This window comes from Ambystoma mexicanum, chromosome 7p (genome assembly GCF_040938575.1).
Source record: "Ambystoma mexicanum isolate Mex_15411 chromosome 7p, UKY_AmexF1_1, whole genome shotgun sequence".
In the NCBI taxonomy this organism is placed as follows: Eukaryota; Metazoa; Chordata; class Amphibia; order Caudata; family Ambystomatidae; genus Ambystoma; species Ambystoma mexicanum.
This window is the reverse complement of record NC_090939.1, coordinates 119880140-119906544: the sequence shown is the minus strand read 5'-3', so window position 1 is coordinate 119906544 and position 26405 is coordinate 119880140. Positions and strand designations below refer to the sequence as shown.

The window sequence follows — 26405 nt, the reverse complement described above, 5'->3', positions numbered from 1 at the left end:
TCAGTCAAATACATTCCATTGGATCCTCATTGGAAGACAGCAAATTGACCGTTGTCAAATCACGTGGCATCATCTAAACCCATATCACTTTGAGGCTTACGTTGTGAATGGAGGGTTTCAATATTTAACAACCTGTTTGACCGAAGATAAGCTGGGGAACTCTATTGTCAATCTTTTGATAAGCCAATCTGATAATAACATATCAGTTCAATTTAAATAGGTTTTCAAGTATTAAAACATGTAGGTGCTCGCTGGAGGCCATTGTGAAGGGTGATTCGGCCAGCTTCTGGAAACAGGTGACTGAAAAAGATCTGGCATTACCCCAGATGGGTCGAACCACCACTTCGAGAGCCTTTACAACAATGTGACGGAGGATGGGAATCCCATACAAAGCCCCCAGTACACAGCAGTGGCTGGCCTGTACCCATGGAGTTTTGTACTGGATTGTGGCCTATGGGTCTCACTGGAGTAGGTGGAAGATGCCATCAGAACACAGGCATGGGGTAAGGTCACTGGCCCGGGCAAGATCGCAGTGGATCTGTTAGAAGAAGAAATCACAATTTGGGCTCCAATTCTATAAAGGATTCTTAGCTACCAATAGTATTCCTCGGTCATGGCAGACAGCCAAATTTTTCTGATCTACAAAAAAAGCCATCTACTGACCGATAACTTAGTTGATACATCAGAAAATATATTTGCAAAGGTATTCTTAAGACATCTGCAAAACTGGGTCGACAGAGAGGGATGGCTCAACCACATGCATGCAGGTTTCCAAGCAGGGTTAAGCACGCTTGATCAAGGATTTCAATTATATCTGATAATCGAAAAGCATAAACTACTATCCAAGACCAAATTATATTCTGCCTTTGTTGATTTAAGAACTGCTTTCGATAGCGTGCATATCAGGCATCTACGGGAGTTGCTGAGAGCCAAGCATATCACTGATCAGCTCCTGAACCCGGTCTTACTTCTCTACTTGAATAACATTGCTGTAGTACGATGGAGTTTGGCCGGGGATGTCACCCATCCACTGAATGTGGTTAAAGGAGTAAGGCGAGGCTATGTGATAGCGCCCCCTTCTTTTTTGCCTCTATATATATTCTATTATAGATGAGCTACTGATTTGCAGTTCTGACCCTCACTGACTGGGGCCCGACAAAATCCCAGCCCTCTTTTTTGCGGACTATGCTGTGTTACTGTCAATAACACTGTATGGGGTAAGGCTAGCTTTGAGTTGCTTTGCATGTGCCAAGCTAGGACTAGAAATCAATGCAGCAAAAACAGAATCTATCATCTTCAGCAGCAAGAACTCAAAGGTCAAACCCCTAAACTTAACAGTTGGTGATGCCACACTTGAACCAGTACCATTATATGATTATTTAAGCTTACACGTTCCAAGCCGCCGGGACTGGTCCGTGCAGCTCCTTAAGGCTAGTATTGCCTTGATAAGACCAGCGGAGTAATTAAGAAGTTCTGTCGCAACCATGGGGCAGGGGCAATTAAGCCTGTCTTGGAGCTTTCTAAGAAGAATACCAAGACATTGATCCTGTATGGTGCTGATATTTGGGGTTATGCCAACGTATGACCTTTAACTAAAATAGAAAATAAAAGTATGAAAAATATTCTCTTGCCACTAAGTGCCCCCACAGTGTTAGTTCGCATGGAGTGTGACTTGAGTCCAATAGAGGACAATGTCAGTTTTAGGCCAGTTTACTATTGGATACGGATATGGGCCAACCCATTATTGAGTACATATTGGGAGGCTCTAATCTATGTTATGTCCCTGGATGGGGGAACTAAAGAACCCCCGGTTATCACACATGAGGAATTGCCTTGTGATGCTGAGGCTAAGTAGCCTTTGAGATGAGCCGTCCGGCATCACTCTGGAAACCAACACACGTGTGAAGGAGGCAATTTATGAGGTTAGGCTGAGGAACATAGAAAGTTCATGTGTCCCCGTGGCCCCTGGGGTGGATTATTTGTGTTATAAAAGGGAACAGACCTATGAGGACTCTTTAGATATTATCGGTCCACCCATAATTCCGGTTTGGGTGCCTCAACGTACAGAAGCACACGAGGCACTGGAAAATCTCGTCCGGTGCAAGCTGCCTCTTATGTGGTGCAGAGGAGGAGACGCTTGTGCAATTTATGTTTATTTTTGAAGGGCTCAAATTGCTCACAGTGAGATTCCTTAACCCTTTATTCCAACTGCATGGCATCCGCGCTATTGCGGCTGCCCTGCATGGCACCCGCGCTATTGCGGCTGCCCTGCATGGCATCCGCGCAATTGCGGCTGCCCTTGTTCTTTGCAAATCAGCCACTGACCTAAATGCTATCTACTTTGTATCACGATATGTGTATCGCTGCATGGTTAAGGAGACATTTGTTATCTACAGCACTGGCTAATAATCTAAGCAAAACTTGAGTTGCATATAGTGAATTAACGACCAATTCCTGCATTGGATCGTCTGGACTCTTTATCAATCAAGTTGGATATCTGAGATGGGGTTGTTTTATTCTTTTAGATATTTGTCATTGCTTCTATTATTGATTTGATCTGATCTTGTTTGATCAATGTGACTAATTACTGTGCATATATGCTTGTTGATGAGATTTGGACCTAATGAACTTGTGTTTGAAAGTTCTCCAGGAAATTGTGAGCCTCTTGAATCCGCAGAAATAATCAAATGCAACATTACCTAATGAGAAATAACTGAAGGTTTTTGATCAAATTTGTTAGGAATTTGTGTGCGTGGGTATTAATATATAGATGGTAATGGGGTATGGGAATAGGTTAAGGTAGGGTAAAGTGGGGGGAGGTTGAAGGGGTCTCCCCCTAATTATAAATAAAAATGACCAAAGTACGTTTGGTCATTTCTCATCAGGTATTTTATTTTCGATTATTTCATGGTACTCCCGAGAAAATAGCTCTTGTGAATATATATTTGAATGCCGTGCTATACTCTGAGACAACTGCTTCTGAACACATTGTGAAAAGATTTGTGAGGTGGTGGAAGGAACTGGGTGTGGCAAGGACAATAGGAATTTCGGTAGAGGTGTAAGTGCAATGCCAGGGGGCAAACACAGCTTTCACAATGTTCAATAAGCTGTATACAAGCTCCCTTAATGGAAGTATGTTTTCCATATAGTAATAACAAGTTGTTGATTAGTAAGTCCTTTTAATCAGTAACCAGCACCTTGGGATTCCCGAGTATCCAGATAAGACTTTTTTTTTTTTAGCGCGGACAGTTGTTTTCAAAGTAACACTGAATATTAAGTGGTCTTCTTGGAGTATTATGTGTACATAGAAGGAATTCCATATGTGTGTCACTGTTGCCACAAATTATACTCTGCCAAACCTTTCCTTCATTTGCTTTTGCCAGGCATTGTATCACACAACCCAAAGACATCACCCACTTTTAGTAACCAAAGGCCTAATCCTACCTGTCCAGAGCAGGAAGCAAGATTCTGTCTGACTTTTGTCATGTGGCATCCGCACTCTCACTAGGGTTCATTCCTCAGATCAAGAGATTTCCACAAATGCTTCTGTAGAACTTCAATACCTCAGTCTAGGGCCCTGAACGGTTCCTACACGCCCTCCCTCCTGGAAGGCAGCTTGGGTGGAAATAGTATTTTTTCCTGTCTAGTGAAGCATGTTTCTCCCTTAACTGTCACAGTTTAAAGTATTGTAATTTCGACAAACAAGCTTTCTTCACCTAGAGTTTTGCACATATTTTTTCTCTTTACGTCTAACCTCTATGTTCCTTTGTACAATATTCATATTATTTATTTGTAAATTAAAAAACAATCTTGCAAATGCATGACCAGGCATCTTCCTTTTGTACTTTAGGAACATATTAAATTTACACTGTTGGTATCATAAGGATTTGCCCAGCTGTTTCATTACCAGCAAAGTGGAGCCGCCCTGTTTCTACTCACCAGACTTTTTCTGCTCCTCAGGACAGTCAGCTGCATTCTCGCTCTTCTCTTCTTTCGCCGTGTTGTCTTCCTTGCTTTCAGAAGCAGCAGGCACGTCGGCTTGTTTGGGCTCTTCAGTTGCTGGCGCTACGGTGGTGCTTGAGGTTAACAAGCTTTCGTTCGAACCCTTCTCCGTGGTACTCTCTGTTTTACCCAAATCTAGCTTCTCTGCGGAGGTGGAAGATGGAGGAGGGTTTTCTGCTGGGGCAGCGGCATCGGAGCCGGCTTTCTCTTCTGATGGCTTCTTATCTAAGCAAGGTTTGTCCTCTTGTTTCTTGTCCTCTTCGGTCGCAGACGTGTCAGATGCTGCTGCTTTTGTTACTTTTTCCTGGTTTTCCTGTGGGGCGTCTTCCTTGTTGTCGACAGCCTCTCCGTTAGCCTTGATGTCAGCATCTGACATGTCTCCCTTCATTTTTTTCCTAATTATGTGCCCACGAAAGCTGGCCTGGATTTTGGTAGCTGCCTTGTGCGCTTTGTCTTCTGGTTTGTTGCCATCTTGTTCTATCTTTTGGTCAGCGTCGTCCTGTTTTTCAACCTTGAGGAATAAAAAACAAAAATCATCAACATGTTAAACAAATCGTCGACATCATGCATCATGATATAGGTCAACTGAAATCAGCCGTGTTCACATGTGCATGCCCTTCATTTTCAAAATCATGGCAATATATAAAACAACAAGAGCATATCACATATATGTTCTGATAAAGAAATGTGCTAATTTGGTATGACCATTTTAGGATTTATTGTTTGTAGGGAGCCTCTGAACCCAAGCCTCGCATGTAGTTCAGGAGGATAGCTCAGGGGCAACGTGCTCGCCAAGACGACATGCAGCAATACAGGTTCGATCCCTGGATCCGCACTTAGAAACCTCTGGGTATTTGGTTCATTATAAATAACCAATTATAATTATATGTTTTGACCTGTTTGGTCTTTTTCAATGGCTTACTCTTAATTGCTGGGCATATTATGTGGGATGTCAACTCTGTTTCAGAGTCCTAAAAAGAGTCTAAAATCGAATGTTTTGGTTGGTCTGATATAATTGCTAGTTCAGCTCGTTAATGCTGCATTCATTGCTGTGTATTAGTTGTTTTGCTTATTTCTGCGCTGACTCAGTGGTCATATTACTTGTGTTTTACGCAGATCTTGGACGCCGTGTTTGGCATGGTCTCTCCGCGTGTGTTACCCCTTTGCTTCATAATGAGTTTTCGCTAACATTTATTTCAACACCCTTTCCCTTCCAACTAACTGTATTCCCATTTTTCCCTGCACATGGCTCGAACAGGTGCCTTACCTATATTGTCCTAGACTAAAACATAGTGGTGCATTGATACGAACAAGACAGAAGACAATTATCAAATTCTCACCCGCGTCAGCTCAGGCTTTCATTCTTTCAATGAACTCTACTGAATTTGTTAAACATTTCCAGCACGTATTGTTGGATCTTTTCCAAGTAGTAAAGGCCATTTCGAAATGTTGATGAAAGGCTCTAGTGTGATATAATTTGGAATTATTGTATTTTGAATCAGGAAAAAAACACCCTGGAGTCATTTTCTATCTAATCGTACAGTTATTTTTCCATTCTTAAGAACAGCGCCCAGATGCCTCCGGGTTGGGGCGCTATTCAAATTGCAAAATAAATAAATGAATTAATTGCATAGAGGGGGCATCATTTATTTCCACTTCAATGTTCAACTTTTCCACCAGGTGTATAGAGTAAAATAAGGGGAACATCACCTTTACTCTTCATTTTTGCACTATGCTGGTGGAATAGTGTAACTCCCCCATCAATTACCGATTTATAAAGGATTCCTGTGGAATCTGCCTCCTCTTACCAGGTGGTCATTTCAGGCGGATTCCATAGGAATTCATAGCACTGCCAACAGCATCAAAATCTAGGCATGCAGTAAGGCAGCCACGTTGTATGGGTGGAGTGAGAAATGGAGGTAGGGCCGGCAGGACCGCCACGCTCCTCAACTCTGCCTGATAAGTGCAGTATCATGAGGCGGATCGGCGAAAGTGACAATAAATACTATTAACAACACTTCCCAGAACGAATATCTAATTCACAACGCACACAATTCGTGTTGCCACACTGATGTACAACTGCCTGGCATTAAAGAGTTCTCATCAAAGGGTTTGTTGTTTTTTTTCACTGCCAGGACCATTAGACAGAGAATGCTTAGTGTGTATATCTACCTACAGTGATACCTTAGGGGAAAGACGTGGATTCTTATGAGAAGGCTTTGCTGTTTCCACTGTATTTTGCCTCTTCACATTTAAAGAAAAAGACATTCCTTTGAATAAGTTGTAGTCATCCCCAGGGGCGTTGCTAGGGGGCGTTAAGGGGGCTATAGCCCCTGATCTTTTGGTTGTAGCACCGGATAGAATCTCAGGAGCTACAGCCAAAAGATGAGCTAGCCCCCAGTCCCAACAGTTCTGACATCAGCTTAGCCCCGGGTCTTTTCCAGGCCTAGCGACTCCCCTGGTCATCCCCACTATTCAATAAAGTATAAATAGGCAACAGGATTACAGCAAGCACAACTGGCCAGTAGAAATGAGCAGGACATCATGGACATTGCAAACCCACCGCATGAGCTGCAATGTGTAGCAAGCTTCATAAAAGCCGGCATTCATCTGGTAAGCGTTACCTGCTGACACATTAAATTTCCTCGGATGTCGCTTTGCTGTTACTCCCATGCGGGGACAGAGATAATGGTCATCAATGAATTGCGCCATTAAGACGGCGCATTTGTGTGGGAAGTTATGAGCTGTGGTTTGAGAGAATTTTCATCAATTTATAATTTGCGGAACATACAAAATCCCGGAAGCTACCTTCATGTTGATGGTGCGGTCTGTCCTTTCCCAGTCCGGCGCTAACGTGTGCACGTCACCACGCCAGAGATAATGGCTTTTTACTGATCTATGCTGTGATAAATGCCCAATGTTTCCTGCTGACATCCTGTCTTATCTACAGTGGATCATCCCTTGTCCCTAGCCTTCCTCTCTTTAAACAATGAGCCTTAGATACTCAAAGATGTCCCTATGTAAAGTCACCATTAAAGTGCTACAAGGCTAAAACTCAAATTCTCTGGTCGGTGGATACATGGGAAAACACAGAAAATATGGCATTCTGTCAATTTTCCACAGCGCATAAAGTTTGCATGCAGTATTCTTGTAACACCATGGTGTTGTGGGAACACAACCTTCTGACGCGCATGCACCTGTGGACTCTGCTGTGGGTAGAGTCACCAGATATCTGCATGGTGTCCCGGCATCCTGTCTGCTACCCCAGAACCGGAGCAGCCCAAAAGGCTTACCATTTACGAGGACATATTGAGGCCCACAAACTGTCATTTCAGGGGACTGGGCAGTGTGATGGCACGCACAATGCTGTCAACGAGGTGGAATCGATATCTCCCCACTGTGCATAGACCCCAACATCTGCCACGGAGGGCAGACTATAGGGGTTCCCCACCAGCATGCATACTCTTCAGTAAGAATGCTTAGCGGGGCTCCTCGCCAGGATCTTTTCATGTGTGGGGACAATCCCCGATCTACATCAGGGGATAATGCCATGGCAATACCCTGACCTGTGGATGTTAAAGTGTACCAACTATACCCCCAGGACATGCCCCGCCCAGTGGCAGAATGTGACCACAAGACCCTGCATGAAGCTACATCATACACAGTTCAGTAAGGAGGAGAATGCCCTGGCAATACCCTGACCTGTGAATGTTAAAGTGTACCAGCTACACCCCTGGAAATGCCCCACCCTGTGGCAAAATTTGACCACAAGACCTTGCATGAAGCTTCATCATACACAGTTCAGTAAAGATATTGACAAATCACAAAGCTGATCAGAGTCTGCAATCATTATATGATGATCTTTAAAATATATAATACACAATTGAAATGCATTTACAGAAATCTCATCTATTGAATTCCATACTGTGCCGGCACTAACACAGACCTCTTCTATCAACACAAACCGAGTTCTCATCAATGCCACCTTATATGGCATAGTTACTGAATGGAAGGAAGAAGCACATCCTCTAATCTCCACTATTCATACATTGTATGTCTTGCTGATAGAGAAACTCTCACTGTTGGTGATTATCACTGCACATGGCCTGGTTTAAGTCATCAATTAATATGTGATAGTGGCCCCCTTCTGTACATTATAAGGATATTGCAATTCACTGAGGAGTTTAATGACCAACAAGAGGTATAGAGGCCAACGGGCAAGTTCCTTTATAAGGTCATGGAATTCGAAGCGGACTGTCCGTATTCTGTTTACGTATAGTAGGGGGTATTGTATAGCTTATCATGTAGGTCTGTGCCGTCATCCCCTTTACAACTTGGGGGTGGAACATTGGAAATCCGCATCGTTTTATGTCTTTGTAAAATGTTTACTCGTGATTGAATCCATGCTTTAACCCTCCAGGAATCAGTACATTTTGACGTGCAGGCGGGGCACACAATGGCATGAATGCCTCTGCCTTTGATTTCGATGCAGATGTACATGCTTTTCTGTGCTATGGAATCCACCCGCTTCAGCACCAACTAAAAGTGGGCGGATTTCATAGAAATTGATGTTACATGCCGTGTGTCATGCATACATGGCAGGAGGCCTTTAAGCTTGTTTGCAATACGAAGAGAAACAGAATGCATTTACATTCGGGTCTTCCTGGAAAAGAAATGCAGTGCATCTTGTGTGTCTTGAGCAGTTTCATATTGTGCTTTTAAAAGCCATTTTGAGATTTAAAATAAGTGATAAGATGCAGGTAGACCCTTCCCTATGAAATACTCCACCACTGGACGAAAAAAAAAAAAAACTACCTTTAACAAAAAGTTGATTATCAGTGTATGACTGTACTCAACGCTGTGTCAAAGAAAGGGGTGTTTTTAAGTGCAGCTGGAATTCTGCTCTGTTCTGGCTCAAGGAACAGTCATTGTAACATCACACCTCAAAAGTATTAGCTTTCACTCCCGCTGTGGGTGGCGGACATGGCCTTTAACAGCCGAGCCAAGGTAGGCCAAAGTGAAGCAAGGGTCTCAGCGACGGCTGTGTGCCATTAAAGTCCATGTCCACCCCCCACAGTTGGAGGGGGGGCGGGGCGTTGTGAAAGCCATTCACACCCTGGAGTTTCTCTCCAGGGTGCAAACGTTCCTTCCCCCACACCCCTTCTGAAGATTGCCATCACTTATGCAGTCAATCTTCTGAGGAACGTGTTATTAATGAAAAAAGATGCTTGTTGCCATATGGAAAAGGGACAAAGTTCCTTTTCCATCTCTATGGCGGCGGCCAGGAGATAGGAGGAGCGCCGGAACTGGAGTACAAAGCTCTTGTCCAGCAGGTAAGTGGGGAGGGAGAAAGGGGGTTGGTAAGGGGTAAGGATTGCTTTGCGGGGATGGTGGGAGTGGGGAGGCTACAGGGAGAGGGTCCCTGTTGCTTCCCCACATTAATTTAAAAAAATAAATAGCGCAACCTTGTATGGCTGGATGTAGCGGGTGGAGAATGTGTATCTTGCACGTTGTTCCAGTCTCCTGATTGGCTAAGCATTCTTCCCCAAGTGCAAATATGCGTTATTACAGAGGTGGTGCCCTTTCTCAGTCGAGCGGAATAGCGATGTCTTCAGTATACAGAATTAAGGACATTTTTTTACCGGCTATTATAAGGATATTGCAGGTTGCCACATATTCTTTTTAAATCAAAACAAATGCTGCAAAGGGACAGGTTGCCTACGATCGACGCTATTCTCTAGTCTGCCAATAGAGATATGGAATTCTGATGCAATAAGGAGCTGTAATCACGACTGCATGCCACGCTCGCCGGGGAATGTTTGATCTGGGTGGGGAATTGGATTTTTATTGAAGTTGAGTTTGCTTCCGCTCTCTGTAATGTCAAGATTACATTTAATATCAGCGGGGATCACTGAACCTCCTTGATATTTTTAGTTATAATTTAATTTAATAACATCAAACGTATGGTTTCAATCCTCAAGGTTGACTTTATGCAGGACATGCACACCGTAACACCTGTCAGCCCGTGCGCTGGTGTCTGCTAAGGGTGGTGGGGTGAGTGAGGCTAACTTAGGTTACCTGCCTAGGAAATGGGGTTATGTTCTGGGGTTCAAACCTTTACCAGCCACAGTTAGTCTCAGAATGGTGTTTCTATATTCTGACATGTGTGTTGGTTGTGATATTTGCCTGGCTTATTTGACTTCATAAACAGAAAAAAAAAAAAAAATTATATATATATATATATATATATATATATAGTTGTTCGAATATGTTTCCTGGTCAATTGCTAATCACCACATATACACAATTTAATAGGTGTGCATATTTCAATTTTTTATTTTATTTTTTATTAAGTGATTAAGTTGACAATCAACTTTTCAATTAAAGGTGCATAATTGAATGAATCATATAGTATACATGGTTTCCAGTAACAATAATGTATAGATGTTAACGAATACCGTTTTGAGCAAATAGAAAACACTGAAAAAATACAGAATTATTCATTACAAATATATATGGGGTGGGGTAAGGGATTAAAACTGGTGGGGAAGGGGTTGGGGTTGGTTATAATCATAGAGAAATGGGGGAGCTCAGGGAGGAACCCCCAAATAAAAATGATTTTAAAATTCAGTATTTTTTCTGTATTTTATTTTGTTAAAAAAAATGTGTTTAAACAAATTGTTAAATTCACATAGTTCCAGTATGAATCTGCTCCAGTTCTAAACTACATACTGACCATTTCCATTGAGCATTGTGACACAGCGGCAGCAATCAAGCACTGCCGCCAGGAATTCATGGCAAGACATCCTCTCTCCTGTAGGAAATGCTTTGCAAGGGTTTTAAAGTCTCTTTGAGGCTGGTCTTCAGCCTGGGGGTTTCCAAATAGTCTCAGTCTTTCTCCGATACCTTTCATGTTCACTGATTCATTTCTGGGATTAGAATCCCCTCTCAAGTTCTTGGTGCTTCTCAGGCTTCCTAGCACTTTTCAGGTTTTAGTATGTTTTCGGGCCGCTCATGACTACTTAGGTTGTAGGTGATTCTCAGGTTTCTCAGTACCCCTCAGGTTCTAGTCACTTTCAAGGGTTCTCATCACCCCTCAGGCTTCAGGCCTTTCTTAGGTTCCAGTCATTGTTCAGGTTTCTGACTGCCCCTCAGGACCATGCAGCGTTTCAAGGTTGCGGGTGCACTTCAGTTTCTAGGTTCACCTCTCTGCTCTGAGGAGGTTCTCAGGCATCATCTTTCCCTTGTGAAAGTCAAGCTTTGGGAGTCAGAGTCTGTATCTATAGGCTGCTGAGTGCAGCATGTCCATGATTCCCCATTCCAGTCCCGGATGCTGACGGTACTCCTTCCCATAGTACCGTTCTTTATTTACCTCTCTTCTTAGGCCCTGTTTGGCAGGGAGCATCCATTCTGTTCCTTTAACTGATATTGGCTCTTGGAGTTTTGTGCCGTCCCTTTTTTCTATCATGCTTTGTTTTCTGGACCTTTGACATGACAGGGTAAGGTCGTGTTATAAAAACTCGGTCGGTCATTTTGGATTTTCTCAGTCTCTGATGATGGAAGTTGCCAAGTGGAGTTGATGCATTGTGAAGTGAAAAGGTTACAGAAACATTGTATTTAAGGTACCCCATCGCGTTCCTTCTTGTTTTAGGGCAAATCACCACTGCACAGAGCCTTATGCGTCTGGAAACAATCCAAGCGATGTTTGCAAACACCTATTCGATATCTATATAAACACATCAGTAAAGTACTTTGAAGTGTGAATGCTAAATGCAAATAACTTCAAACCAAACCATGCAGTCATGGAGCTCGGCAACAGTGCACTTGAAGCGAGCAACAGCACCCAGAAAAGGTGCCAGTGCAGGCAGGTGGTTTAAATTCTCACTTTACATTAACAAATGTCAGTCTCTAGTGTGGCCCTCATACGAGACGAGCTTGGTGTATTTGCGACCCACATTAGCCCAGGCTGTTATTAGGTTATTTATAATGCACTTAATACCCAGAGGTTTCTAAGCACGGACCGGGGATCGAACCTGTGGTGCTTCCAAGGCGAGCACTTTGCCCCTGATCTATCCTCCTGAGACTACAAGCAAATGTGGCAATCGGAGGGTATACACATACTTATTGGCTTACCACTTTACCGGCACAGTTTCGGGAATACTTCATGCCGAAATAAAAAAATAAAACAGCATTGGCAATTTTATCATAATATTGTTGAATAAATATATTTCCAACCGTGTGAAGCATGAACATGGACTGGATCCATTAGCAGATCATACCCAGGGACATCAGCAGCGTTTCGAAACAGAAACAAATGCCATTAGTACCCCGGTCTAACAGTCCGGGGTTCTAATGGCTATAAGACCCTCGACGGCGGGCCAATACCGCCCACGATAGTGCCTGTAATTACGGCCCCGGGGTCATTACCTGGGGCGGTATTGGCCCGCCGCCTCGGGTCTTATTGCCACAATAATATCACTTTTTATTTACACTTCATGACCTATTTCTACAACTTCTAAGCACTATATTATGTTAACCATTTTAAAGATGCTCAATTTACCAACCCCACAATCTACTGCTTCCCCGCCCTTCTCTCCCCTTCCATGATTTCCTTCCATACACGTATGATCTTTCATCCTATGTTCTCCTTCCTGATATACTCGCCTTACTTGTATCTCCTTGTGGACCTGGCTCCATTGTTCAGGTTATAGACTAAGAAAAGACATTTTGAAAAATACTTATTTTTGATTAATGATAGGCATGAAACCTCCCTGAAATGGTTTGAAAACAAAATATATCTGTGTGACTTGCCTGCTTTTGTTCTTATTGTCATTTGGTCTAGTCCTACCTCAAGAGAGGAGAAAAGTGCTTTAGGAGCGTGGGGGGTAGTTCCTTTTTGCAGGAGCAAATTGAACATGAGCTATTATACAATGAATGGAGCAGCGACAAGAGAAAATGTCTGCTAATAGGTGGCGTAGAATCTCCCCTCGCTCTGCTCAGTCCTTCTCAGTCCATTACCTCCACGTCCACTCTTCCTCGTCCCAGTACTTACTTCATGAGGCCCCTGCCTCCGACACAGGACCTTCTTCTATTTCTTTAAATTCCTATAACTCCTCCCCCACATCCACGTCACTCAGTTTAATTTTTCCTGCCTCCGACAGGTTGGACTTTTTCTTCCCGGTGCGGGGCACTGGGGAGCACCGATTGCTGGCCCCCTGGGGGGGGGCTGTGTGGCGGGGCCCTCGGCTCCCTCAGGTCCGGCGCTGCTCCTGGGCCACCTGCGAGGCTTGGGGTCACAGTTGAGCGGGATTGCCTCGCTCGGTTCTTTGCTGGGCTCCGGACCGCAGCGTGAGCATTGTGTCCCGGGTCCTGCATGGCCCGGGGGAAGGTAAGGAGAGGGGAGGACTGGGCTTGATGTTTTTCCCCTCTCCTCCTGTTTTGGCCATCTTGATTCGACAGGCCTTTTCCTCGTGCTCTGTGTACACATCTTTATTGGAAATGATGGCAAGCACTTGGCAGTATGGGCTAGCCTTCCCTTTTGTTGTGTGGCCTCTCTGCTTCTTTCCGTGGGGTGACAGTGGCAGAGAGTCTTTGAAAGTGCGGGGGCTCCGTTCTGTCGCAGGCATGTCACATACCACCCGCTCCTCAGACACACACAGCACAGGATGCACTGGATGTTAGCTGCATTCTCTGGGGGAAGGTAAGGAGAGGGGAGGACTGTGCTTGATATTTTTCCCCTCTCCTGCTGGTATGGCCATCTTGACTCCTTCAACATGCCGTTTCCTCGTGCTCTGTATACACATCTTTATTGGAAATAATGGCAAGCACTTGGCAGTATGGCCTAGCCTTCCCTTTTTGTTGTGAGGCCTCTCTGCTTCTTGTCGTGGGGTGACAGTGGCGGAGAGTCTTTGAAAGTGCTGGGGCTCTGTTCTGTCACAGGCATGTCACATACCACCCGCTCCTCAGACACACGCAGCCCAGGATGCACCGGATGTTGGCTGCATTCTTTGCGTGCAGCCTGTGAAAACGGCGCAGATTTGGACGCGTCTGCAAGCGGCCTGAAGGGTACCGGCCTGGCATAGTCTACACTTTGGGTTCGAGTCGGCATTTCATCCTTCCTAGACCGACGCATTGGAACGATTTAGAGCTTGGGGCTACCAGCTACTGGATACAGGGCTCAAGCCACCTCTCAGTAATGTGGCGAGTTAGTGGTGTGTTTGGGTCTGTGCTAGCCATGGACGCAGAATCCTTGTCCTGTCCTCTTCCTCTGAACTGCACGAGGGAAGGTCAAAGGAGATGATTTTCTTTTCCCTTGTCTGGCATGGAATTATAGAAAATGCATCATGGAAGTAATGGCCATTCAGAGGGTTCCCAGTGTCTCTTCTTTTAGGTCCTAGGTCCTCCGGTGCTGACGTGTTGCTTTCACGCCTCCTCTCAGACTTGTGGGAAGTGATATGGCACATGGTGGCACATGTCTGTGCTTAGAGGGGTTCTCAGAGCCCCTGGTGCCGGTGGAGGGGGATGTCACTTCAGTGGGTTTTTTCCAGTGAAGGAATACCCCAGGTGGGGGGTTGCCTTTGATGTCTGCTATCCGGGATGGATTGCTTTGCCCTACTTTGTGACAGTACTCTGCCCTTTTGACGCCAGCCTGGTGGCTCCTCTGTCGGCTGGGGGGGCCCCTGGTCTGCTGGACTTCTGGGCTGTCCTGTATCTTCCTTTTGATAAGTCGGATCTTTTTGTGGGCTGACAAGCATGCTGTTATATTGTGGCGCAGGCATGCTTCAACGTCCTGTGATTTTCCTCTGGTGCAAGTGCAGTGACTGGCGGTTTTCCCTGGCTCCTCGTCTCTATCTTCTCTGAGGTGTATGGGACCGGTGGGGTTCGGCTTCCTGGGTAATGGGCTCCTTCCGGAGGGGGGTATCGGTTGCAGTTCCTGTCTCCTCCTGTCCAGGTTTGCATGGTTAGGACTTTGGTACCCAGCTCACGGTCCAAGTAGTTGGCCATGGGATCCGTTCTCTAGGAAGGATTGTTGTGGGTTACCGTCTTGCCCGTTCCTCTCCCTGTTCAGGGTCAAGTTTTCTACTTGCGGGTGTTCCTGGTCCCTATGCCTTCTAGGATGTGTCAACTGCTTATGGGTCTCAAGACCCTGCACTGCTTGTCCGGACGTCTGGGGAGAGTGTACTCTGGATGTTGTGCAGGGGGGGTGCTTGCTGGCTGGTCTGGGCTGGGTTCTCAGAAGGCAGTGTGTCTCGGCTCGCCTGTTGCTGAAGTTACGGGGCACGTGGCGTCTTGCGTTTTTTCGGTTCCTTGAGCCCGTCTTCGGTTATGTCCCCTGGTGTCTTATACTCTCTCCCACTGGTTTCCGACGTCTCGGCTTTCGTAGTTGTGTTTTCGGTGTCCCCAGCGCTGCGAGTCTCCCCGCTGTGGTGGCGGGGGGTTTCAGGTCTACAGGCTGAGGTGTGCATGGTCCTTCCTCCTGTGGCCTCTCTTACTACCGACGCCAGCAGAAAGGGTCTACATTGGGGGTCCTCTCAGCTCAAGGGTTGTGAGATCTGGGGAGAGCCGGTGATCATCCAATTGACAAGAGTTGTGCCATTGTCCAAGCTCTGGTGTACTACAAGGAGTTGCTGGACGGTCGGCGGTTTTGATCCGATCGGACAATACGACGGCCTTGGCATATGTCAACTGCAAAAGGGGTTCCGGCTGTTCCTTGAATGCTCTGGCAGCGCTGATAGGCACCTGGGAGAAATCTCATCTGGTGTCTCTGGTGGCCTCACGTATCAGAAGGGTGGACAATGTTCAAGCGGATCTTCTCAGATGCCGGTTTTCACTCCTCGGCGGAACTGGTCCTGTTGGCCCAGGTCTTTGCAGTGACCTGTGTCAGATTAGGGTCCCCGATTCTAGACCTGTTTGCATCCCTGGCCTCAGCAGAAGTTCGCCTCTTCTGCTCTCGGTTTCAGGCCGGGGGGATTGAGGAGTGGACGCCCTCTCTGTACAGTGGCCTTGGGGTTTTCCTTTATGCCTTTCCGCCTATTCCCCTTCTGCCCCGGGTGGTTTGGCGCATCAGAGTGTCCAGGGTCAGGGTTGGACTGGCCCTTTCGGTCTTTCGGCCCGTGGCCGAACAACTTTGGGGTCCCCTGGGGCCGGTTTTCCGGCAGCCACCTCTGGGCCGTTTTTTAAAAAAAAAATACAATGTAATTTATTGGCAGGCCTAGTGTGTGTGTGTGCACGCGGCAGCGCCATGGAGCAGCAGCTTGCGAGTCGCGAGTACTGTGGTTCACAGCAGGCCACCGGCTGGAAAGTCAGATGGGGGAGTGGGGGGGGAACGGGGTTGGCTGGGCCGCCTGCGCCGCCTGGGCTGGGCAGCAGGGCAGGGCAGGGAGCCAGGAGGGAGGCGCCGCCGGCTGCACTGTCTGCAGTCTACTCTGCACACAATCATCATAGCAAGGTAACATTAGATTTTGTTACGTTACCTTGCTTTGATGATTGCATCTGCATCATGCATGCATCATAATTTATGATGCATGCAGATGCTGGGCATAGCATAATTAAATTCATCACGGTCATTGGGCCACGGCCGGCAGCCGTGCTGGCCGCCCCGGCCGCCACTGCAGGGGCCGGTGCCGTGCCGCCTTTGATCTATGGGAGAGAGGCAGGCTGAAGCAATTGCAAACAACACTAAAGCAATTGTAACACCTGCCTCCCTCCGAGTCCTGACCGGGCTGACCCTGTGGGGGGCAGGGCAGCCTGCCTGCAGGGCTGAGAGCTGGGGCCGGCACTGCCAGAACAGACACATTTCACACTAGTTGCTTCAACTTTGCAGGAAGTGACAACACATTGCACTTCTTTGCAAAGTTGAATCAACTTCAGTTGTGCCTGGGGGCTGAGGCCCTGGGCCGCCAGCATCGCGGAACAAACAAGCCAATGAAAATTCGGCTGGGCCCACCCAATAGACTGTGCCGGCCGCCAATTGACAGTATGCTGCTATTTCTTTGCTAATTGCCTTGGCCCTGGGCCTCTGACCCACCCTGGCCCTGGGCTTGGCATGATTTATTTGGGCACAACGCAGTCACACTGACACATCACTCGCCGGGCAGAGACTGAGAGAGAGCCACCAGTGCCACCAGGCACCAGCTGAGCTGAGCCCCAGTGCAACTCAAGCACACCAGTGGACCTCACCAACTTGGAGGCTGCCAGCCCAGTGCCACTAGTGCCCAGTGCCCACACACACAGCCACAGGAGGTCCGGACCACCACCACCAGGCAGCAGGCGAGGCAGCCAGCAGACAGTGCCCAGTGCCACCCAGGCCACAGACAGCACAGCAGCCAGCCAGCCAACAGCCAGCCAGTATGCCACTGAGGTAAGGACTCGTACTATTCTCGTAGGGGTTTGGCAAATGCAGGATGAGGCAGGGTCCACAGGGGGTCAAAGAACCCATTTGCGGCGAGTGACTGTGAATACCGTTTGTAAGCAAACAATAGAAATGCCTCTGTCGAGCCCGAGCGCTTCTATTTTCAGCAGGTCAAAACTGCCGGGGTTATTTCCTGGCCCCGGCCCTCACAGCAATACCCTTTCCATGTGTGCACTTGCACGCTCTGAATTTTTTTTGAATGTATGTAATGTGTTTATATAGAGCACAAAAATGTGCTGGGCCTCCTGCGACAGGGTCAGTGGGTGACACTCAGATCCGACTGCATGGCACAGTGAAACCTGTGTTTTGAATTAATGTGCACATTTGCAGCAAGTGCGTACAGAAAGATGGTGAGTTTTGGTGAGGCAATATTGGATGGGTGGAGCGCTGGGATCTCGTTGCCCCCTAAATTTTGCAGCAAAAAACAGCAAAAGAAGCACTGTAAAAATGGTTTGGTAAAAACACAGAAGAGACGCAACAAAAAAGTGAGTCTAGACTCTTTATACTTTCCCGTGCCCTCTCTGGATGCAGCTCACAGCCTCAGCACTAGTCACTCGAGGCGCTGAGTTTGCTACTGCGCTCCGCGAGGATCCTGGGGGCTCCCTTTGAACACGTCCTATGCAGGAGTTCACTGCAGCAAGCCTTTTTCCTCACAGGCTTCAGGAACTGTCTCAACATGATCCATTTCTTAGTTTTGGCTATTAGATGGTGCTTAAGTCAGTGTCACTTATAAACCCAAAATGTCACATGAGAGTACAGCTATGAGGGAGATGGCATGTGAGAAGGCGTTTAGTTATTTACCCACCCATTGACTGCCCGGTGCCATGCTAACACTATAGCCGTTCACACCTGCCACCTGCCCCTCCCCAGGGCATCCATTTGAGCATGCTCTTTCAAGCAGTAACATAAAACTCTAGTCCACACAAGTGCTATTGCTAAGCAGTTGTCTGAAAGTTATTGGCTTAATTTCAGTTTTAAATGTGCTCCTGATGCCAAAAAACTCTTAACCAGTTATGTCTTCAGCCACTTCATTTGCAAGTAATGTGTGTCCTCTCATCCATTCCATACACTGAATTACTGTTAAAAACAAACATTGGCACATTCAACAGTTTGGACTTGTGTACAGATGGGCCTTAGCTGTGTCCTGCTGTCGCATGCCCAGGTATTTGCACCATTTAACCTGCAGTCCGGACCTCCAATTCCTCGTGAGCTGCAGGGGTACCCAGTGGCACCACCAGCTAGCTCAGTAAGTTTTCGCGGACGCGGCGGGGTTAGTTCTGATGGTGGACGTTCCTGAACTCCTGATGGTAGGTCGCTTTTGCCAAGTGTGTTGTGTCGCAGCCCAATGTGCACTTTTTTTTAGTCCGGACCGCTCTGGTGATTCGGGTTCCCCCCATGGATATCACCCCCCCCCTTTCACGTGGCATGCATGGTCTTAGCCAGCACTGACAGAAACCCAAAACCCATCTTTTTAACTAATGCCCTATCCCTCTGGCTCATTCCATCTTTATCTGAGCCATATAGCGCCTAGATGCCCATGGGCTTTGTGCGCTTGCAAAAATTGTCACATAAATAAATAAATAAATAACCAAGCGATAGATGGGAGTACTTTTGCTATGATCTCAGATCAGAGCCCAAGTAAGGAGTGAGTAGCTTCTGTAGAACCAATTCTTTTTTTTTAAATGTTGTCTTGTGTTTGTAGTTCTCTAGTCCAGGTACTTTCAAAATAGCAAATGCAAACTCAGTGGGTTACAAGGGCCTCTAAACACTAGCTTGGGGCCCTGCTGGTTTGCATACATTACGTTTTATACTGTATATACACTGTCCCTTGTCCTTGGTCTATGTGCCTCATTTTACATGTGCCCCAAAATCACCCGGCTCACTTTATTCATCCGGCCATTGCATCTTGAAAAGGCACTATGCAAAGCCCCTCCCCCCACCTGCACTGTATCCTTTCATGTCTGTTGGAAATTACATCCCTGGGTTTAATAAATGATATCCACACACACCACGCTGGTAAAAACATGAGATGACTTGGCAATGCATTTTATGAACTGAGATTGACTAAACATTGGTGAAGAAAAAAATCCATTGTTACGTTTGGTTGCAAGTTCCTGTGAAACAGTGATAGAGGGTGTGTGTCTGTCCACTAGGTCCGCGTAAACGTGGCTTCTGTAGAGAAGATGTCACTTGTGTGTCTTGTGTATTGCCTTTTCCTGTTAGTTGATGTAATGTAATCGGGAAAGTTTGCCTCCCCCACCCTCCACTTCAACTTCCCACCCACCGTCTGCACCTAACCAATTCAATGACCACAAAACACACACGGAGGAGCAACAGCGTCCAGTAAAAGCCATTTGCAAGTTGCAACCGATGGGCAGGACGCCATGATGTGTTGGTTTAAATTACTTTAGACTGCCTGGGTGACTGGGGCGATTGTAGATTGGGAAGCATTTCACCCAGGCCTAGTAAAACATGAACAGGCAGGCCTCGTGTCAGAAGTGCATTTGCCACAGTCCAGTTAACATCCTTATCTCTGGACGGGGGCAACTGGTAAACTAACACAAACGGGCCCAAAGTTTCTAAAATAGAACGAAAGTCGCCCCCCTTCTGTGGCCATTGCCATTTTGTTTGTTGGAAGTGTCCCCCCAGCACAGGTAAACACGGTGGCTTCTACCTGTACCTGGCACATGGGGAGGGGAGCTATGCAAATGGCCGTGGTACGCAAGTGCATAAACGCTCACCCAGCAGATGTTCTGTTGGGCACAGCGCTCTGTTGCCATTCGTACGGTCTCCAGGCGCTCTGGCAGGTTTGGAATTAGGGGTGCTTGAGGTTAGACCATACCCACTCACACTCTCCATGAGCTTTCTTTTTTCTTTTCTTCTCATTTCAGCCACAACATTGTGGCCTTTAATTGTGATCAGGTCCTTCTAGGTAGGCTGCACTGTCTGATAACAGTGTGCCAACGGTTGTTACCTAAGGTCACTTGCTGGGCCATTACGAGATTGTACAGCCCACCTGGAATGCCATTATCAGTTAATTACCACCTGGGGAGTTGCAGAATACCATTAGCAGGCAAGTAATGCGGGATGTATCAGTCAGTATAAACCCACATCCATTCCTGTTTCCTGTGCCTCTCCTGCAGTCTTCCATGTGTTTTGTTTTGGCTGGTGCCGTGGACACCAAATTCGCCCATCACAGTCCCTGCCCCCACACCACCTCCACCAGTCCCTCACACCCCTGCAGAACATTCCCTCAGACACATACGCTCACTTACCTGCCACAGGTGTCTCTCTCTTCGCGCTACATCTTGGCCGCAGCTTCATGATTTAGAAATAGTTAAAAGACTGCCGCCCTATTCCTAACAACAGCTTTATTCGTTCATAGATTTTTTAGACGATAATTGGCCATGTGCGAAATGCACAAAGCTGATTCCGTGGCATAACACAGAACAGGCTTCCTATTATGATAATGATGTGTTATTTATATAGCGCCTTAATCCAAAGTGCTTTACAGAGCACATATTTACATACAATATCACCCAACCTGGGAGCAGCCTCGGACTGGCCTGTAGGACAATAGGTCCAGGGCCAAGCAAAAACACAAAATGCTGGTGTGGGCCTGTTTTTTGGCCAAAGTGGGACCCTTGTTGGCCCATGTGGGCCAGTTTGATGAGTTAATTCACACTGCGACTAGTAGTTTTGACTAGTGTTGCTGAATAAATATTCTTTAAAATGTACAATTTGCATGTCACTTTATCAAAAAGTTCCCCCTTGGTACTATTCAAACAGTATCACAAAAGGAATGAAAAGCCATTTGCAACTGCGGGCCACTTTTTCTTTGGTGCCTGAGACAATTGCATGGCCCAGTCTGACCCCGAATGATAGCTAGCCTTTGTTGCTGACTGTGTGCAGTTCGGAAGCACCCCACAGTGTCTTTGTCGAGGGCATAGGGGCATTGGTATCCCGAAAGGGGCCAGGGACAGGCAGTGATGTGTACGTTGGCTGTATAGTCGTTGTCTGGAGGGAGGGGTCTGATGTTACTCTGAGATGCAGTAGTTGTTCTTCGAAGAGTGTGATTGGACGTGAAGTGTTGGGGCACACAATTAAAATAGGGTGCCAAGGGCAAAAACCAGTGGCACAACCATAACACTAGGGCAACAAATTCATACAAGCCCACATCAGTAGCCCACAGTTTGGGATCCATCCAGATTCCTTCTGCCGCTACAGCCCTCTCGGTCTTGCCCGGCCGACACAGCACCAAACTTTCTGCTACTGCAGGAAATGTGGAACACAGGGAAGGCGTCTTTTGGTGCAGTACCTCATGCTTTATTTATTATTTTTTGTATTTATTTTGCATTTTTAAAGCACTCACAACTGGCAATTAATTCAAATCCCTACCCAGATCCTTAGTGCATGTGTACTCTTGGTGCAAATAATGCTGTGCCTCCAAGCGGAAGCAGATAAGCGTGCGTCATGCGCAGTGCAAGCAGAAGGTAAACGCAGAACTGATGAAATGCTGACCCTTCCAGCTGGGATGGAGTGGGGGAGATGGGACACGTTGGTATTTGACAAAGGTTTGGCAGAGGGCGTGCCAAACAGAACTTAACTGGTCTGCTGTTTAATCTCAGTTACCAGTTTAATGGTATCCACTACGTAATAATTGCTCATTTTACTATAGCTGATAGGATATCTCAGTGGGTTGAGTGCTCGCTGCTGTGATGTGTGTGCGTGATCTGCAGGTTGCAGCTTCAAATCCCCAGCAAGGCCATCTCAGCCTTTCATCCTTCTGAGGTCGATAAATGAGTACCAACACAGGTTGGGTGATATTGTATGCATATTTGTTCTATAAAAAAGATCTTAAGTGTAAGTGCTATACAATAACATATTATCATTTGGCCTTGGATGTCTGCTTGCATTCACAGTAATTTGACAAAATGGATATATACACACAGATATTAATGATACATATGGTGATCCATTCTTGCATGCAAAGTTATGTTATTTTATGAGTTGTGTTGTAATGTAACAGACACATGAACCCTCCATAAGTAGCATTTTCTGTAGAGTCGTGAATTGACGCGATTCACAGGTGATGGTTTGAGGGCCACTATTTTTGATGCGAGGGGTGGGCCACTTTTTTGAGGCGAGGGGCGGGCCACTTTTTTGAGGCGAGGGATGGGCCACTTTTTTTGGGGTGTCCAGGCCTGTTTCTTGTCCCAGTCCGACCCTGTCCAGGGTGACTGTGTTGTTGTTAGCTCAGTTCTGGTCCCGCCGGAGTTGGCTCCCCTCTCTGTTGGAGCTTCGGTCCTAGGAACCTTGGCTGATTCCGAGGTGGCCGTCTCCCCTTCAAGGGGATCTGCGGTTGGAATTCCACTGGATGCAATGGGCAGTGTGGCTATTGCTCAGTCTAGGTTGATATCTCAGGGGTTCTCAGATCCTGTAGTTGAGTACATAATGGATGCTCTTAGACCCTCCGCTCTGAAGGTGTTCTGATAAAGGGCTTCCCCCTTGGGATCTTCCTCTTGTATTACGGTTCCTTCAAGGGCCTCCTTTTGAGCCCTTTTCCGAGATTGATATCAAACATCTTACACTGAAATCTGCTTTTCTTATTGCCTTCGCTTCTGCCCGTAGGCTTGGGGAGATTGGGGCTCTCTTATGTCACCCTCCTTTCCTGAGGGTGCTGCCAGACTCGGCGCTGTTGAGGTGTGTTCCGAAGTTCCTCCCTTAAGTTGTATCTCGGTTTTCATACCTCTCAGGATCTGGTTCTCCCTGACTTCTTTCATGATCCGAGAATGCATGAGGAGGTGGCTTGGCTTAACATTATGTCTGGCGGGACGTGTTGGATTATTTGGCTAGGTTTGCTTTTTCCCACCAATCTGATAGTCTTCTGATTGCTTGTGGTCCGGCTGGGGCTGGGCAAAACGCATCTGTGGTTTCCATTTTCCGATGGTTCCGGGTTGTGATCCCAGTGCCTATATGGCTTTTGGCCTGCCTGTGCCTGCGCACGATCAGGGGCGGTCCGCCAGGGGTTTGGCGGCTTCCTGGGCCGATGCAAGGAGGGTTTTTCTCTGCAAGAGATTTGTATGGCTGCCGCCTTGGCTGGTCTAGGGATTTCCATCAACCGCTATGGGTTGAGTTTCTCCCACTCGGGGGGGGTTGGTTCCTTCGTGGTTGGAGTTTTATCTGTGGGGATGTGAATTAAGAGTTATTGTGGGTGTGTTTGCTGCACTGTTTTTAGCTCTGTTTCTCATTGGGACCTTTTCCCCGTTGCTGCTTTGGTATACCTCATGAAGTAAGTACTGGGACGAGGAAGAGTGGACATGGAGGTAATGCTCAGATTACTTACTGGTAATCTTCATTACTCCTAGTCCTTCTCTTCCTCGTCACAGTACTGACGCCCCACCTCACCCTCCCTGCGGGGAAGGTCCCATGCTCTGGCTTGGTAATATGAAACTGAGTGACGTGGATGTGGGGGAGGAGTTATAGGAATTTAAAGAAATAGAAGAAGGTCCTGTGTCGGAGGTAGGGGCCTCATAAAGTAAGTACTGTGACGAGGAAGAGTATGACTGGGAGTAATGAAGATTACCGGTAAGTAATCTGAGCATCACCCAGCAAAGTACATGAGTGCAGTGAATGTTCTGACTTGGGGCAACATTGCTGGTGGCTTGATGTCTGGTTCACTGCCCTACTAAAGAAGCTATGCAATGCAGCAGGGTCAGCGATGCTTCCCATATCCAGGCCTTTAAGTGGGCTGGAGCCACCTGGGACTCAGCACCTGCAGTTTCCAAAAAATGCCCTTGCGCCGGGGCATGCTCGGGACTCTCCTGTTCGGACTTTCCAGACCTGATTTCTTACTAGACGAAATCAAAAGATGATGAATGACAATGTTGCTAATTTGCCACAAGCTGCCACCCATGTTTATGCACGCATCCTATATATAAAAAAAAAACATTTGGCATTTTTAACATTAAATGATTTGTGCTTTTAACACTGAAGGGAAGCGGACGTTTGATATAGAGAGTTTATATGTCAATGTTTGCAACATAGTGTATTGAAGACTTGTCATTAGAATGATGATAAAATCAACCCATGCAGATTCTCTATTTACTTTAAAAAAAATAAAACATTAAAAAAACAAGGCAGGACTGGCATGTGCATTGACATATATTGATTTGATTTTTTAATTTTTGTATTTTTGTTGATTATTTTACTCTGTCATTCCACGTATGAAGAACGGAATCATCTATGTTAGGCCACTAATTAGAAGCACTCCACCTCTTTTACAAGTTTCTGATCTACTCGGGACACTGTGGCCGCAGCAGAAACCTCTACGGCCTCTCCTCCAAATATTGCTTCATGACACCTTAGGGCCTGACTCCATTATTTCTTACCCCACCTTAAGCAATACTGATACCCTGAAATCCCCATCACTGTGAGAAGCCTTAGAAAGCTGGGTACGCCACTGTGCCACTGAGTACGAGGACAAACAGCCATGCGGCTTAGGACCCGTAGGTGCTGCAAGGCACACTACATCACTGAACTCACACAAGGAGAAGCCAGGAGAGGGGTCAGTAACTGGGAAATAGCCACCAGGGATCTCTGCTAACTAAAATGGCTGTCACGGATACAAGCAATTAATTCAGAGAATGATAGGGAATGTATAGGAACCCCAGGGCCTCCACTAGAGTTAGCAGGATTGAATTTGCCAGCAATTGAATGCTACCAGCCAAAAAGCACTGCAGTATTCCTGCCTCTGAGCTTGATAGTAGAGTAAGGTGGAGAACTATAGATTGGGAGAGGCAGGGGTAAAAGTTGTTCAGGGGGATATGCCGCCTGTAGCACGGTAATACATGAAATTCAACAGGCAGCGTCTCCACCTATGGCCTTTGATAGCCAGCGGTTCTATGTGATTTTATGGGAAACAATATGTTGATTTTTTTTTTTTTATACATCGATTTTGCTGCAATTATATGCGGGGAAGATCCCCTGCGGGCACCCGCCCCTTCAACTTCCCTACAGTTGTTATTCGCCTAAACCCACTCCACATGTATATTTTGGGGAACATCTGATCAAAAAAAATCAATGAATTCTCCTTTGATGAATTCTACTGCGACAAAAACTCCTGTTACCTTGCCAGGAAGTGAACACACAACCGGTCAGAGACAGAAAAAGTTAACGCATTACAAAACCAGCTAAAATAATGCTGCCCTTCAAGACATTTCAACAAAGGTATTCAAGTCAACTGTCACTCTAACTGCCCAGGCAAAGGCCAAAGCTTCTAAAACAGAGAGACAAAGAAAGCATCTATAACATCAGGCTTGGTAGCACCTACACTTGAGGTACCTCACATCAAAGGAGCACTCATTAATGGGAGATTACTAATGGCTCACACCTTAGAGATAGCAGATCTTATCACATCCAAACATCTTGACTTCTAAGTGATCACTGAAACCTGGTTGCACCCAGCAGCAGGACCTTCTCTGTCTCTTGCTGTCCCATAAAACGACACCATTATTAGAGTAGACTTGTAGAGGTGGCAGAGTTGCTTTCATTGCTAAAAAACAACCAGGCCTCAGAGTATTCACTAAAGAGCCCTTCCCTTCAGGTGAACTTCTCTCAGTCAAACTCAGTCAAACTCCCAATATCAGCCTCTCATAGAGTCTTGTTACATCTCCTATAACAACCTCCTGGTCCAATCTCCTCCTTTGAGAAAGACATCACTTTCCGCCTTACGCATAATACCAAACCTAGCTCCCAGATTGCAATGTTGGGAGACCCCAATTTAGGCCTACACGATGTGAACGATACCAATGCAACAGCCATAGAGAACAGACTCTCACAGCTTGGTTTTTAACACTGTGTAAGCGGACCAACACACAACAAGGGAAGAACCTTGGATTGGCTGGCAGACCTAAATTGCACTACCAGGATCCTTGCCAATTCGCCTTGCTTTTGGTCTGACCACCAATGCATCTCCTTCATCATACAGGAT

At 46.4% G+C, this 26405-nt stretch overlaps 1 protein-coding gene across 4 annotated transcripts in view; it reads right to left on the bottom strand.

The window, feature by feature from the left end:
- Window positions 1–26405, bottom strand: part of GAP43 (growth associated protein 43) — a 283328-nt gene that overhangs the window by 128633 nt on the left and 128290 nt on the right. For all 4 annotated transcript variants that reach the window (XM_069635907.1, XM_069635908.1, XM_069635909.1 and 1 more), the window contains exon 2: window positions 3940–4513. In XM_069635907.1, the coding sequence (XP_069492008.1) occupies window positions 3940–4513 (574 nt within the window). The remainder of the gene's footprint in view (window positions 1–3939; window positions 4514–26405) is intronic.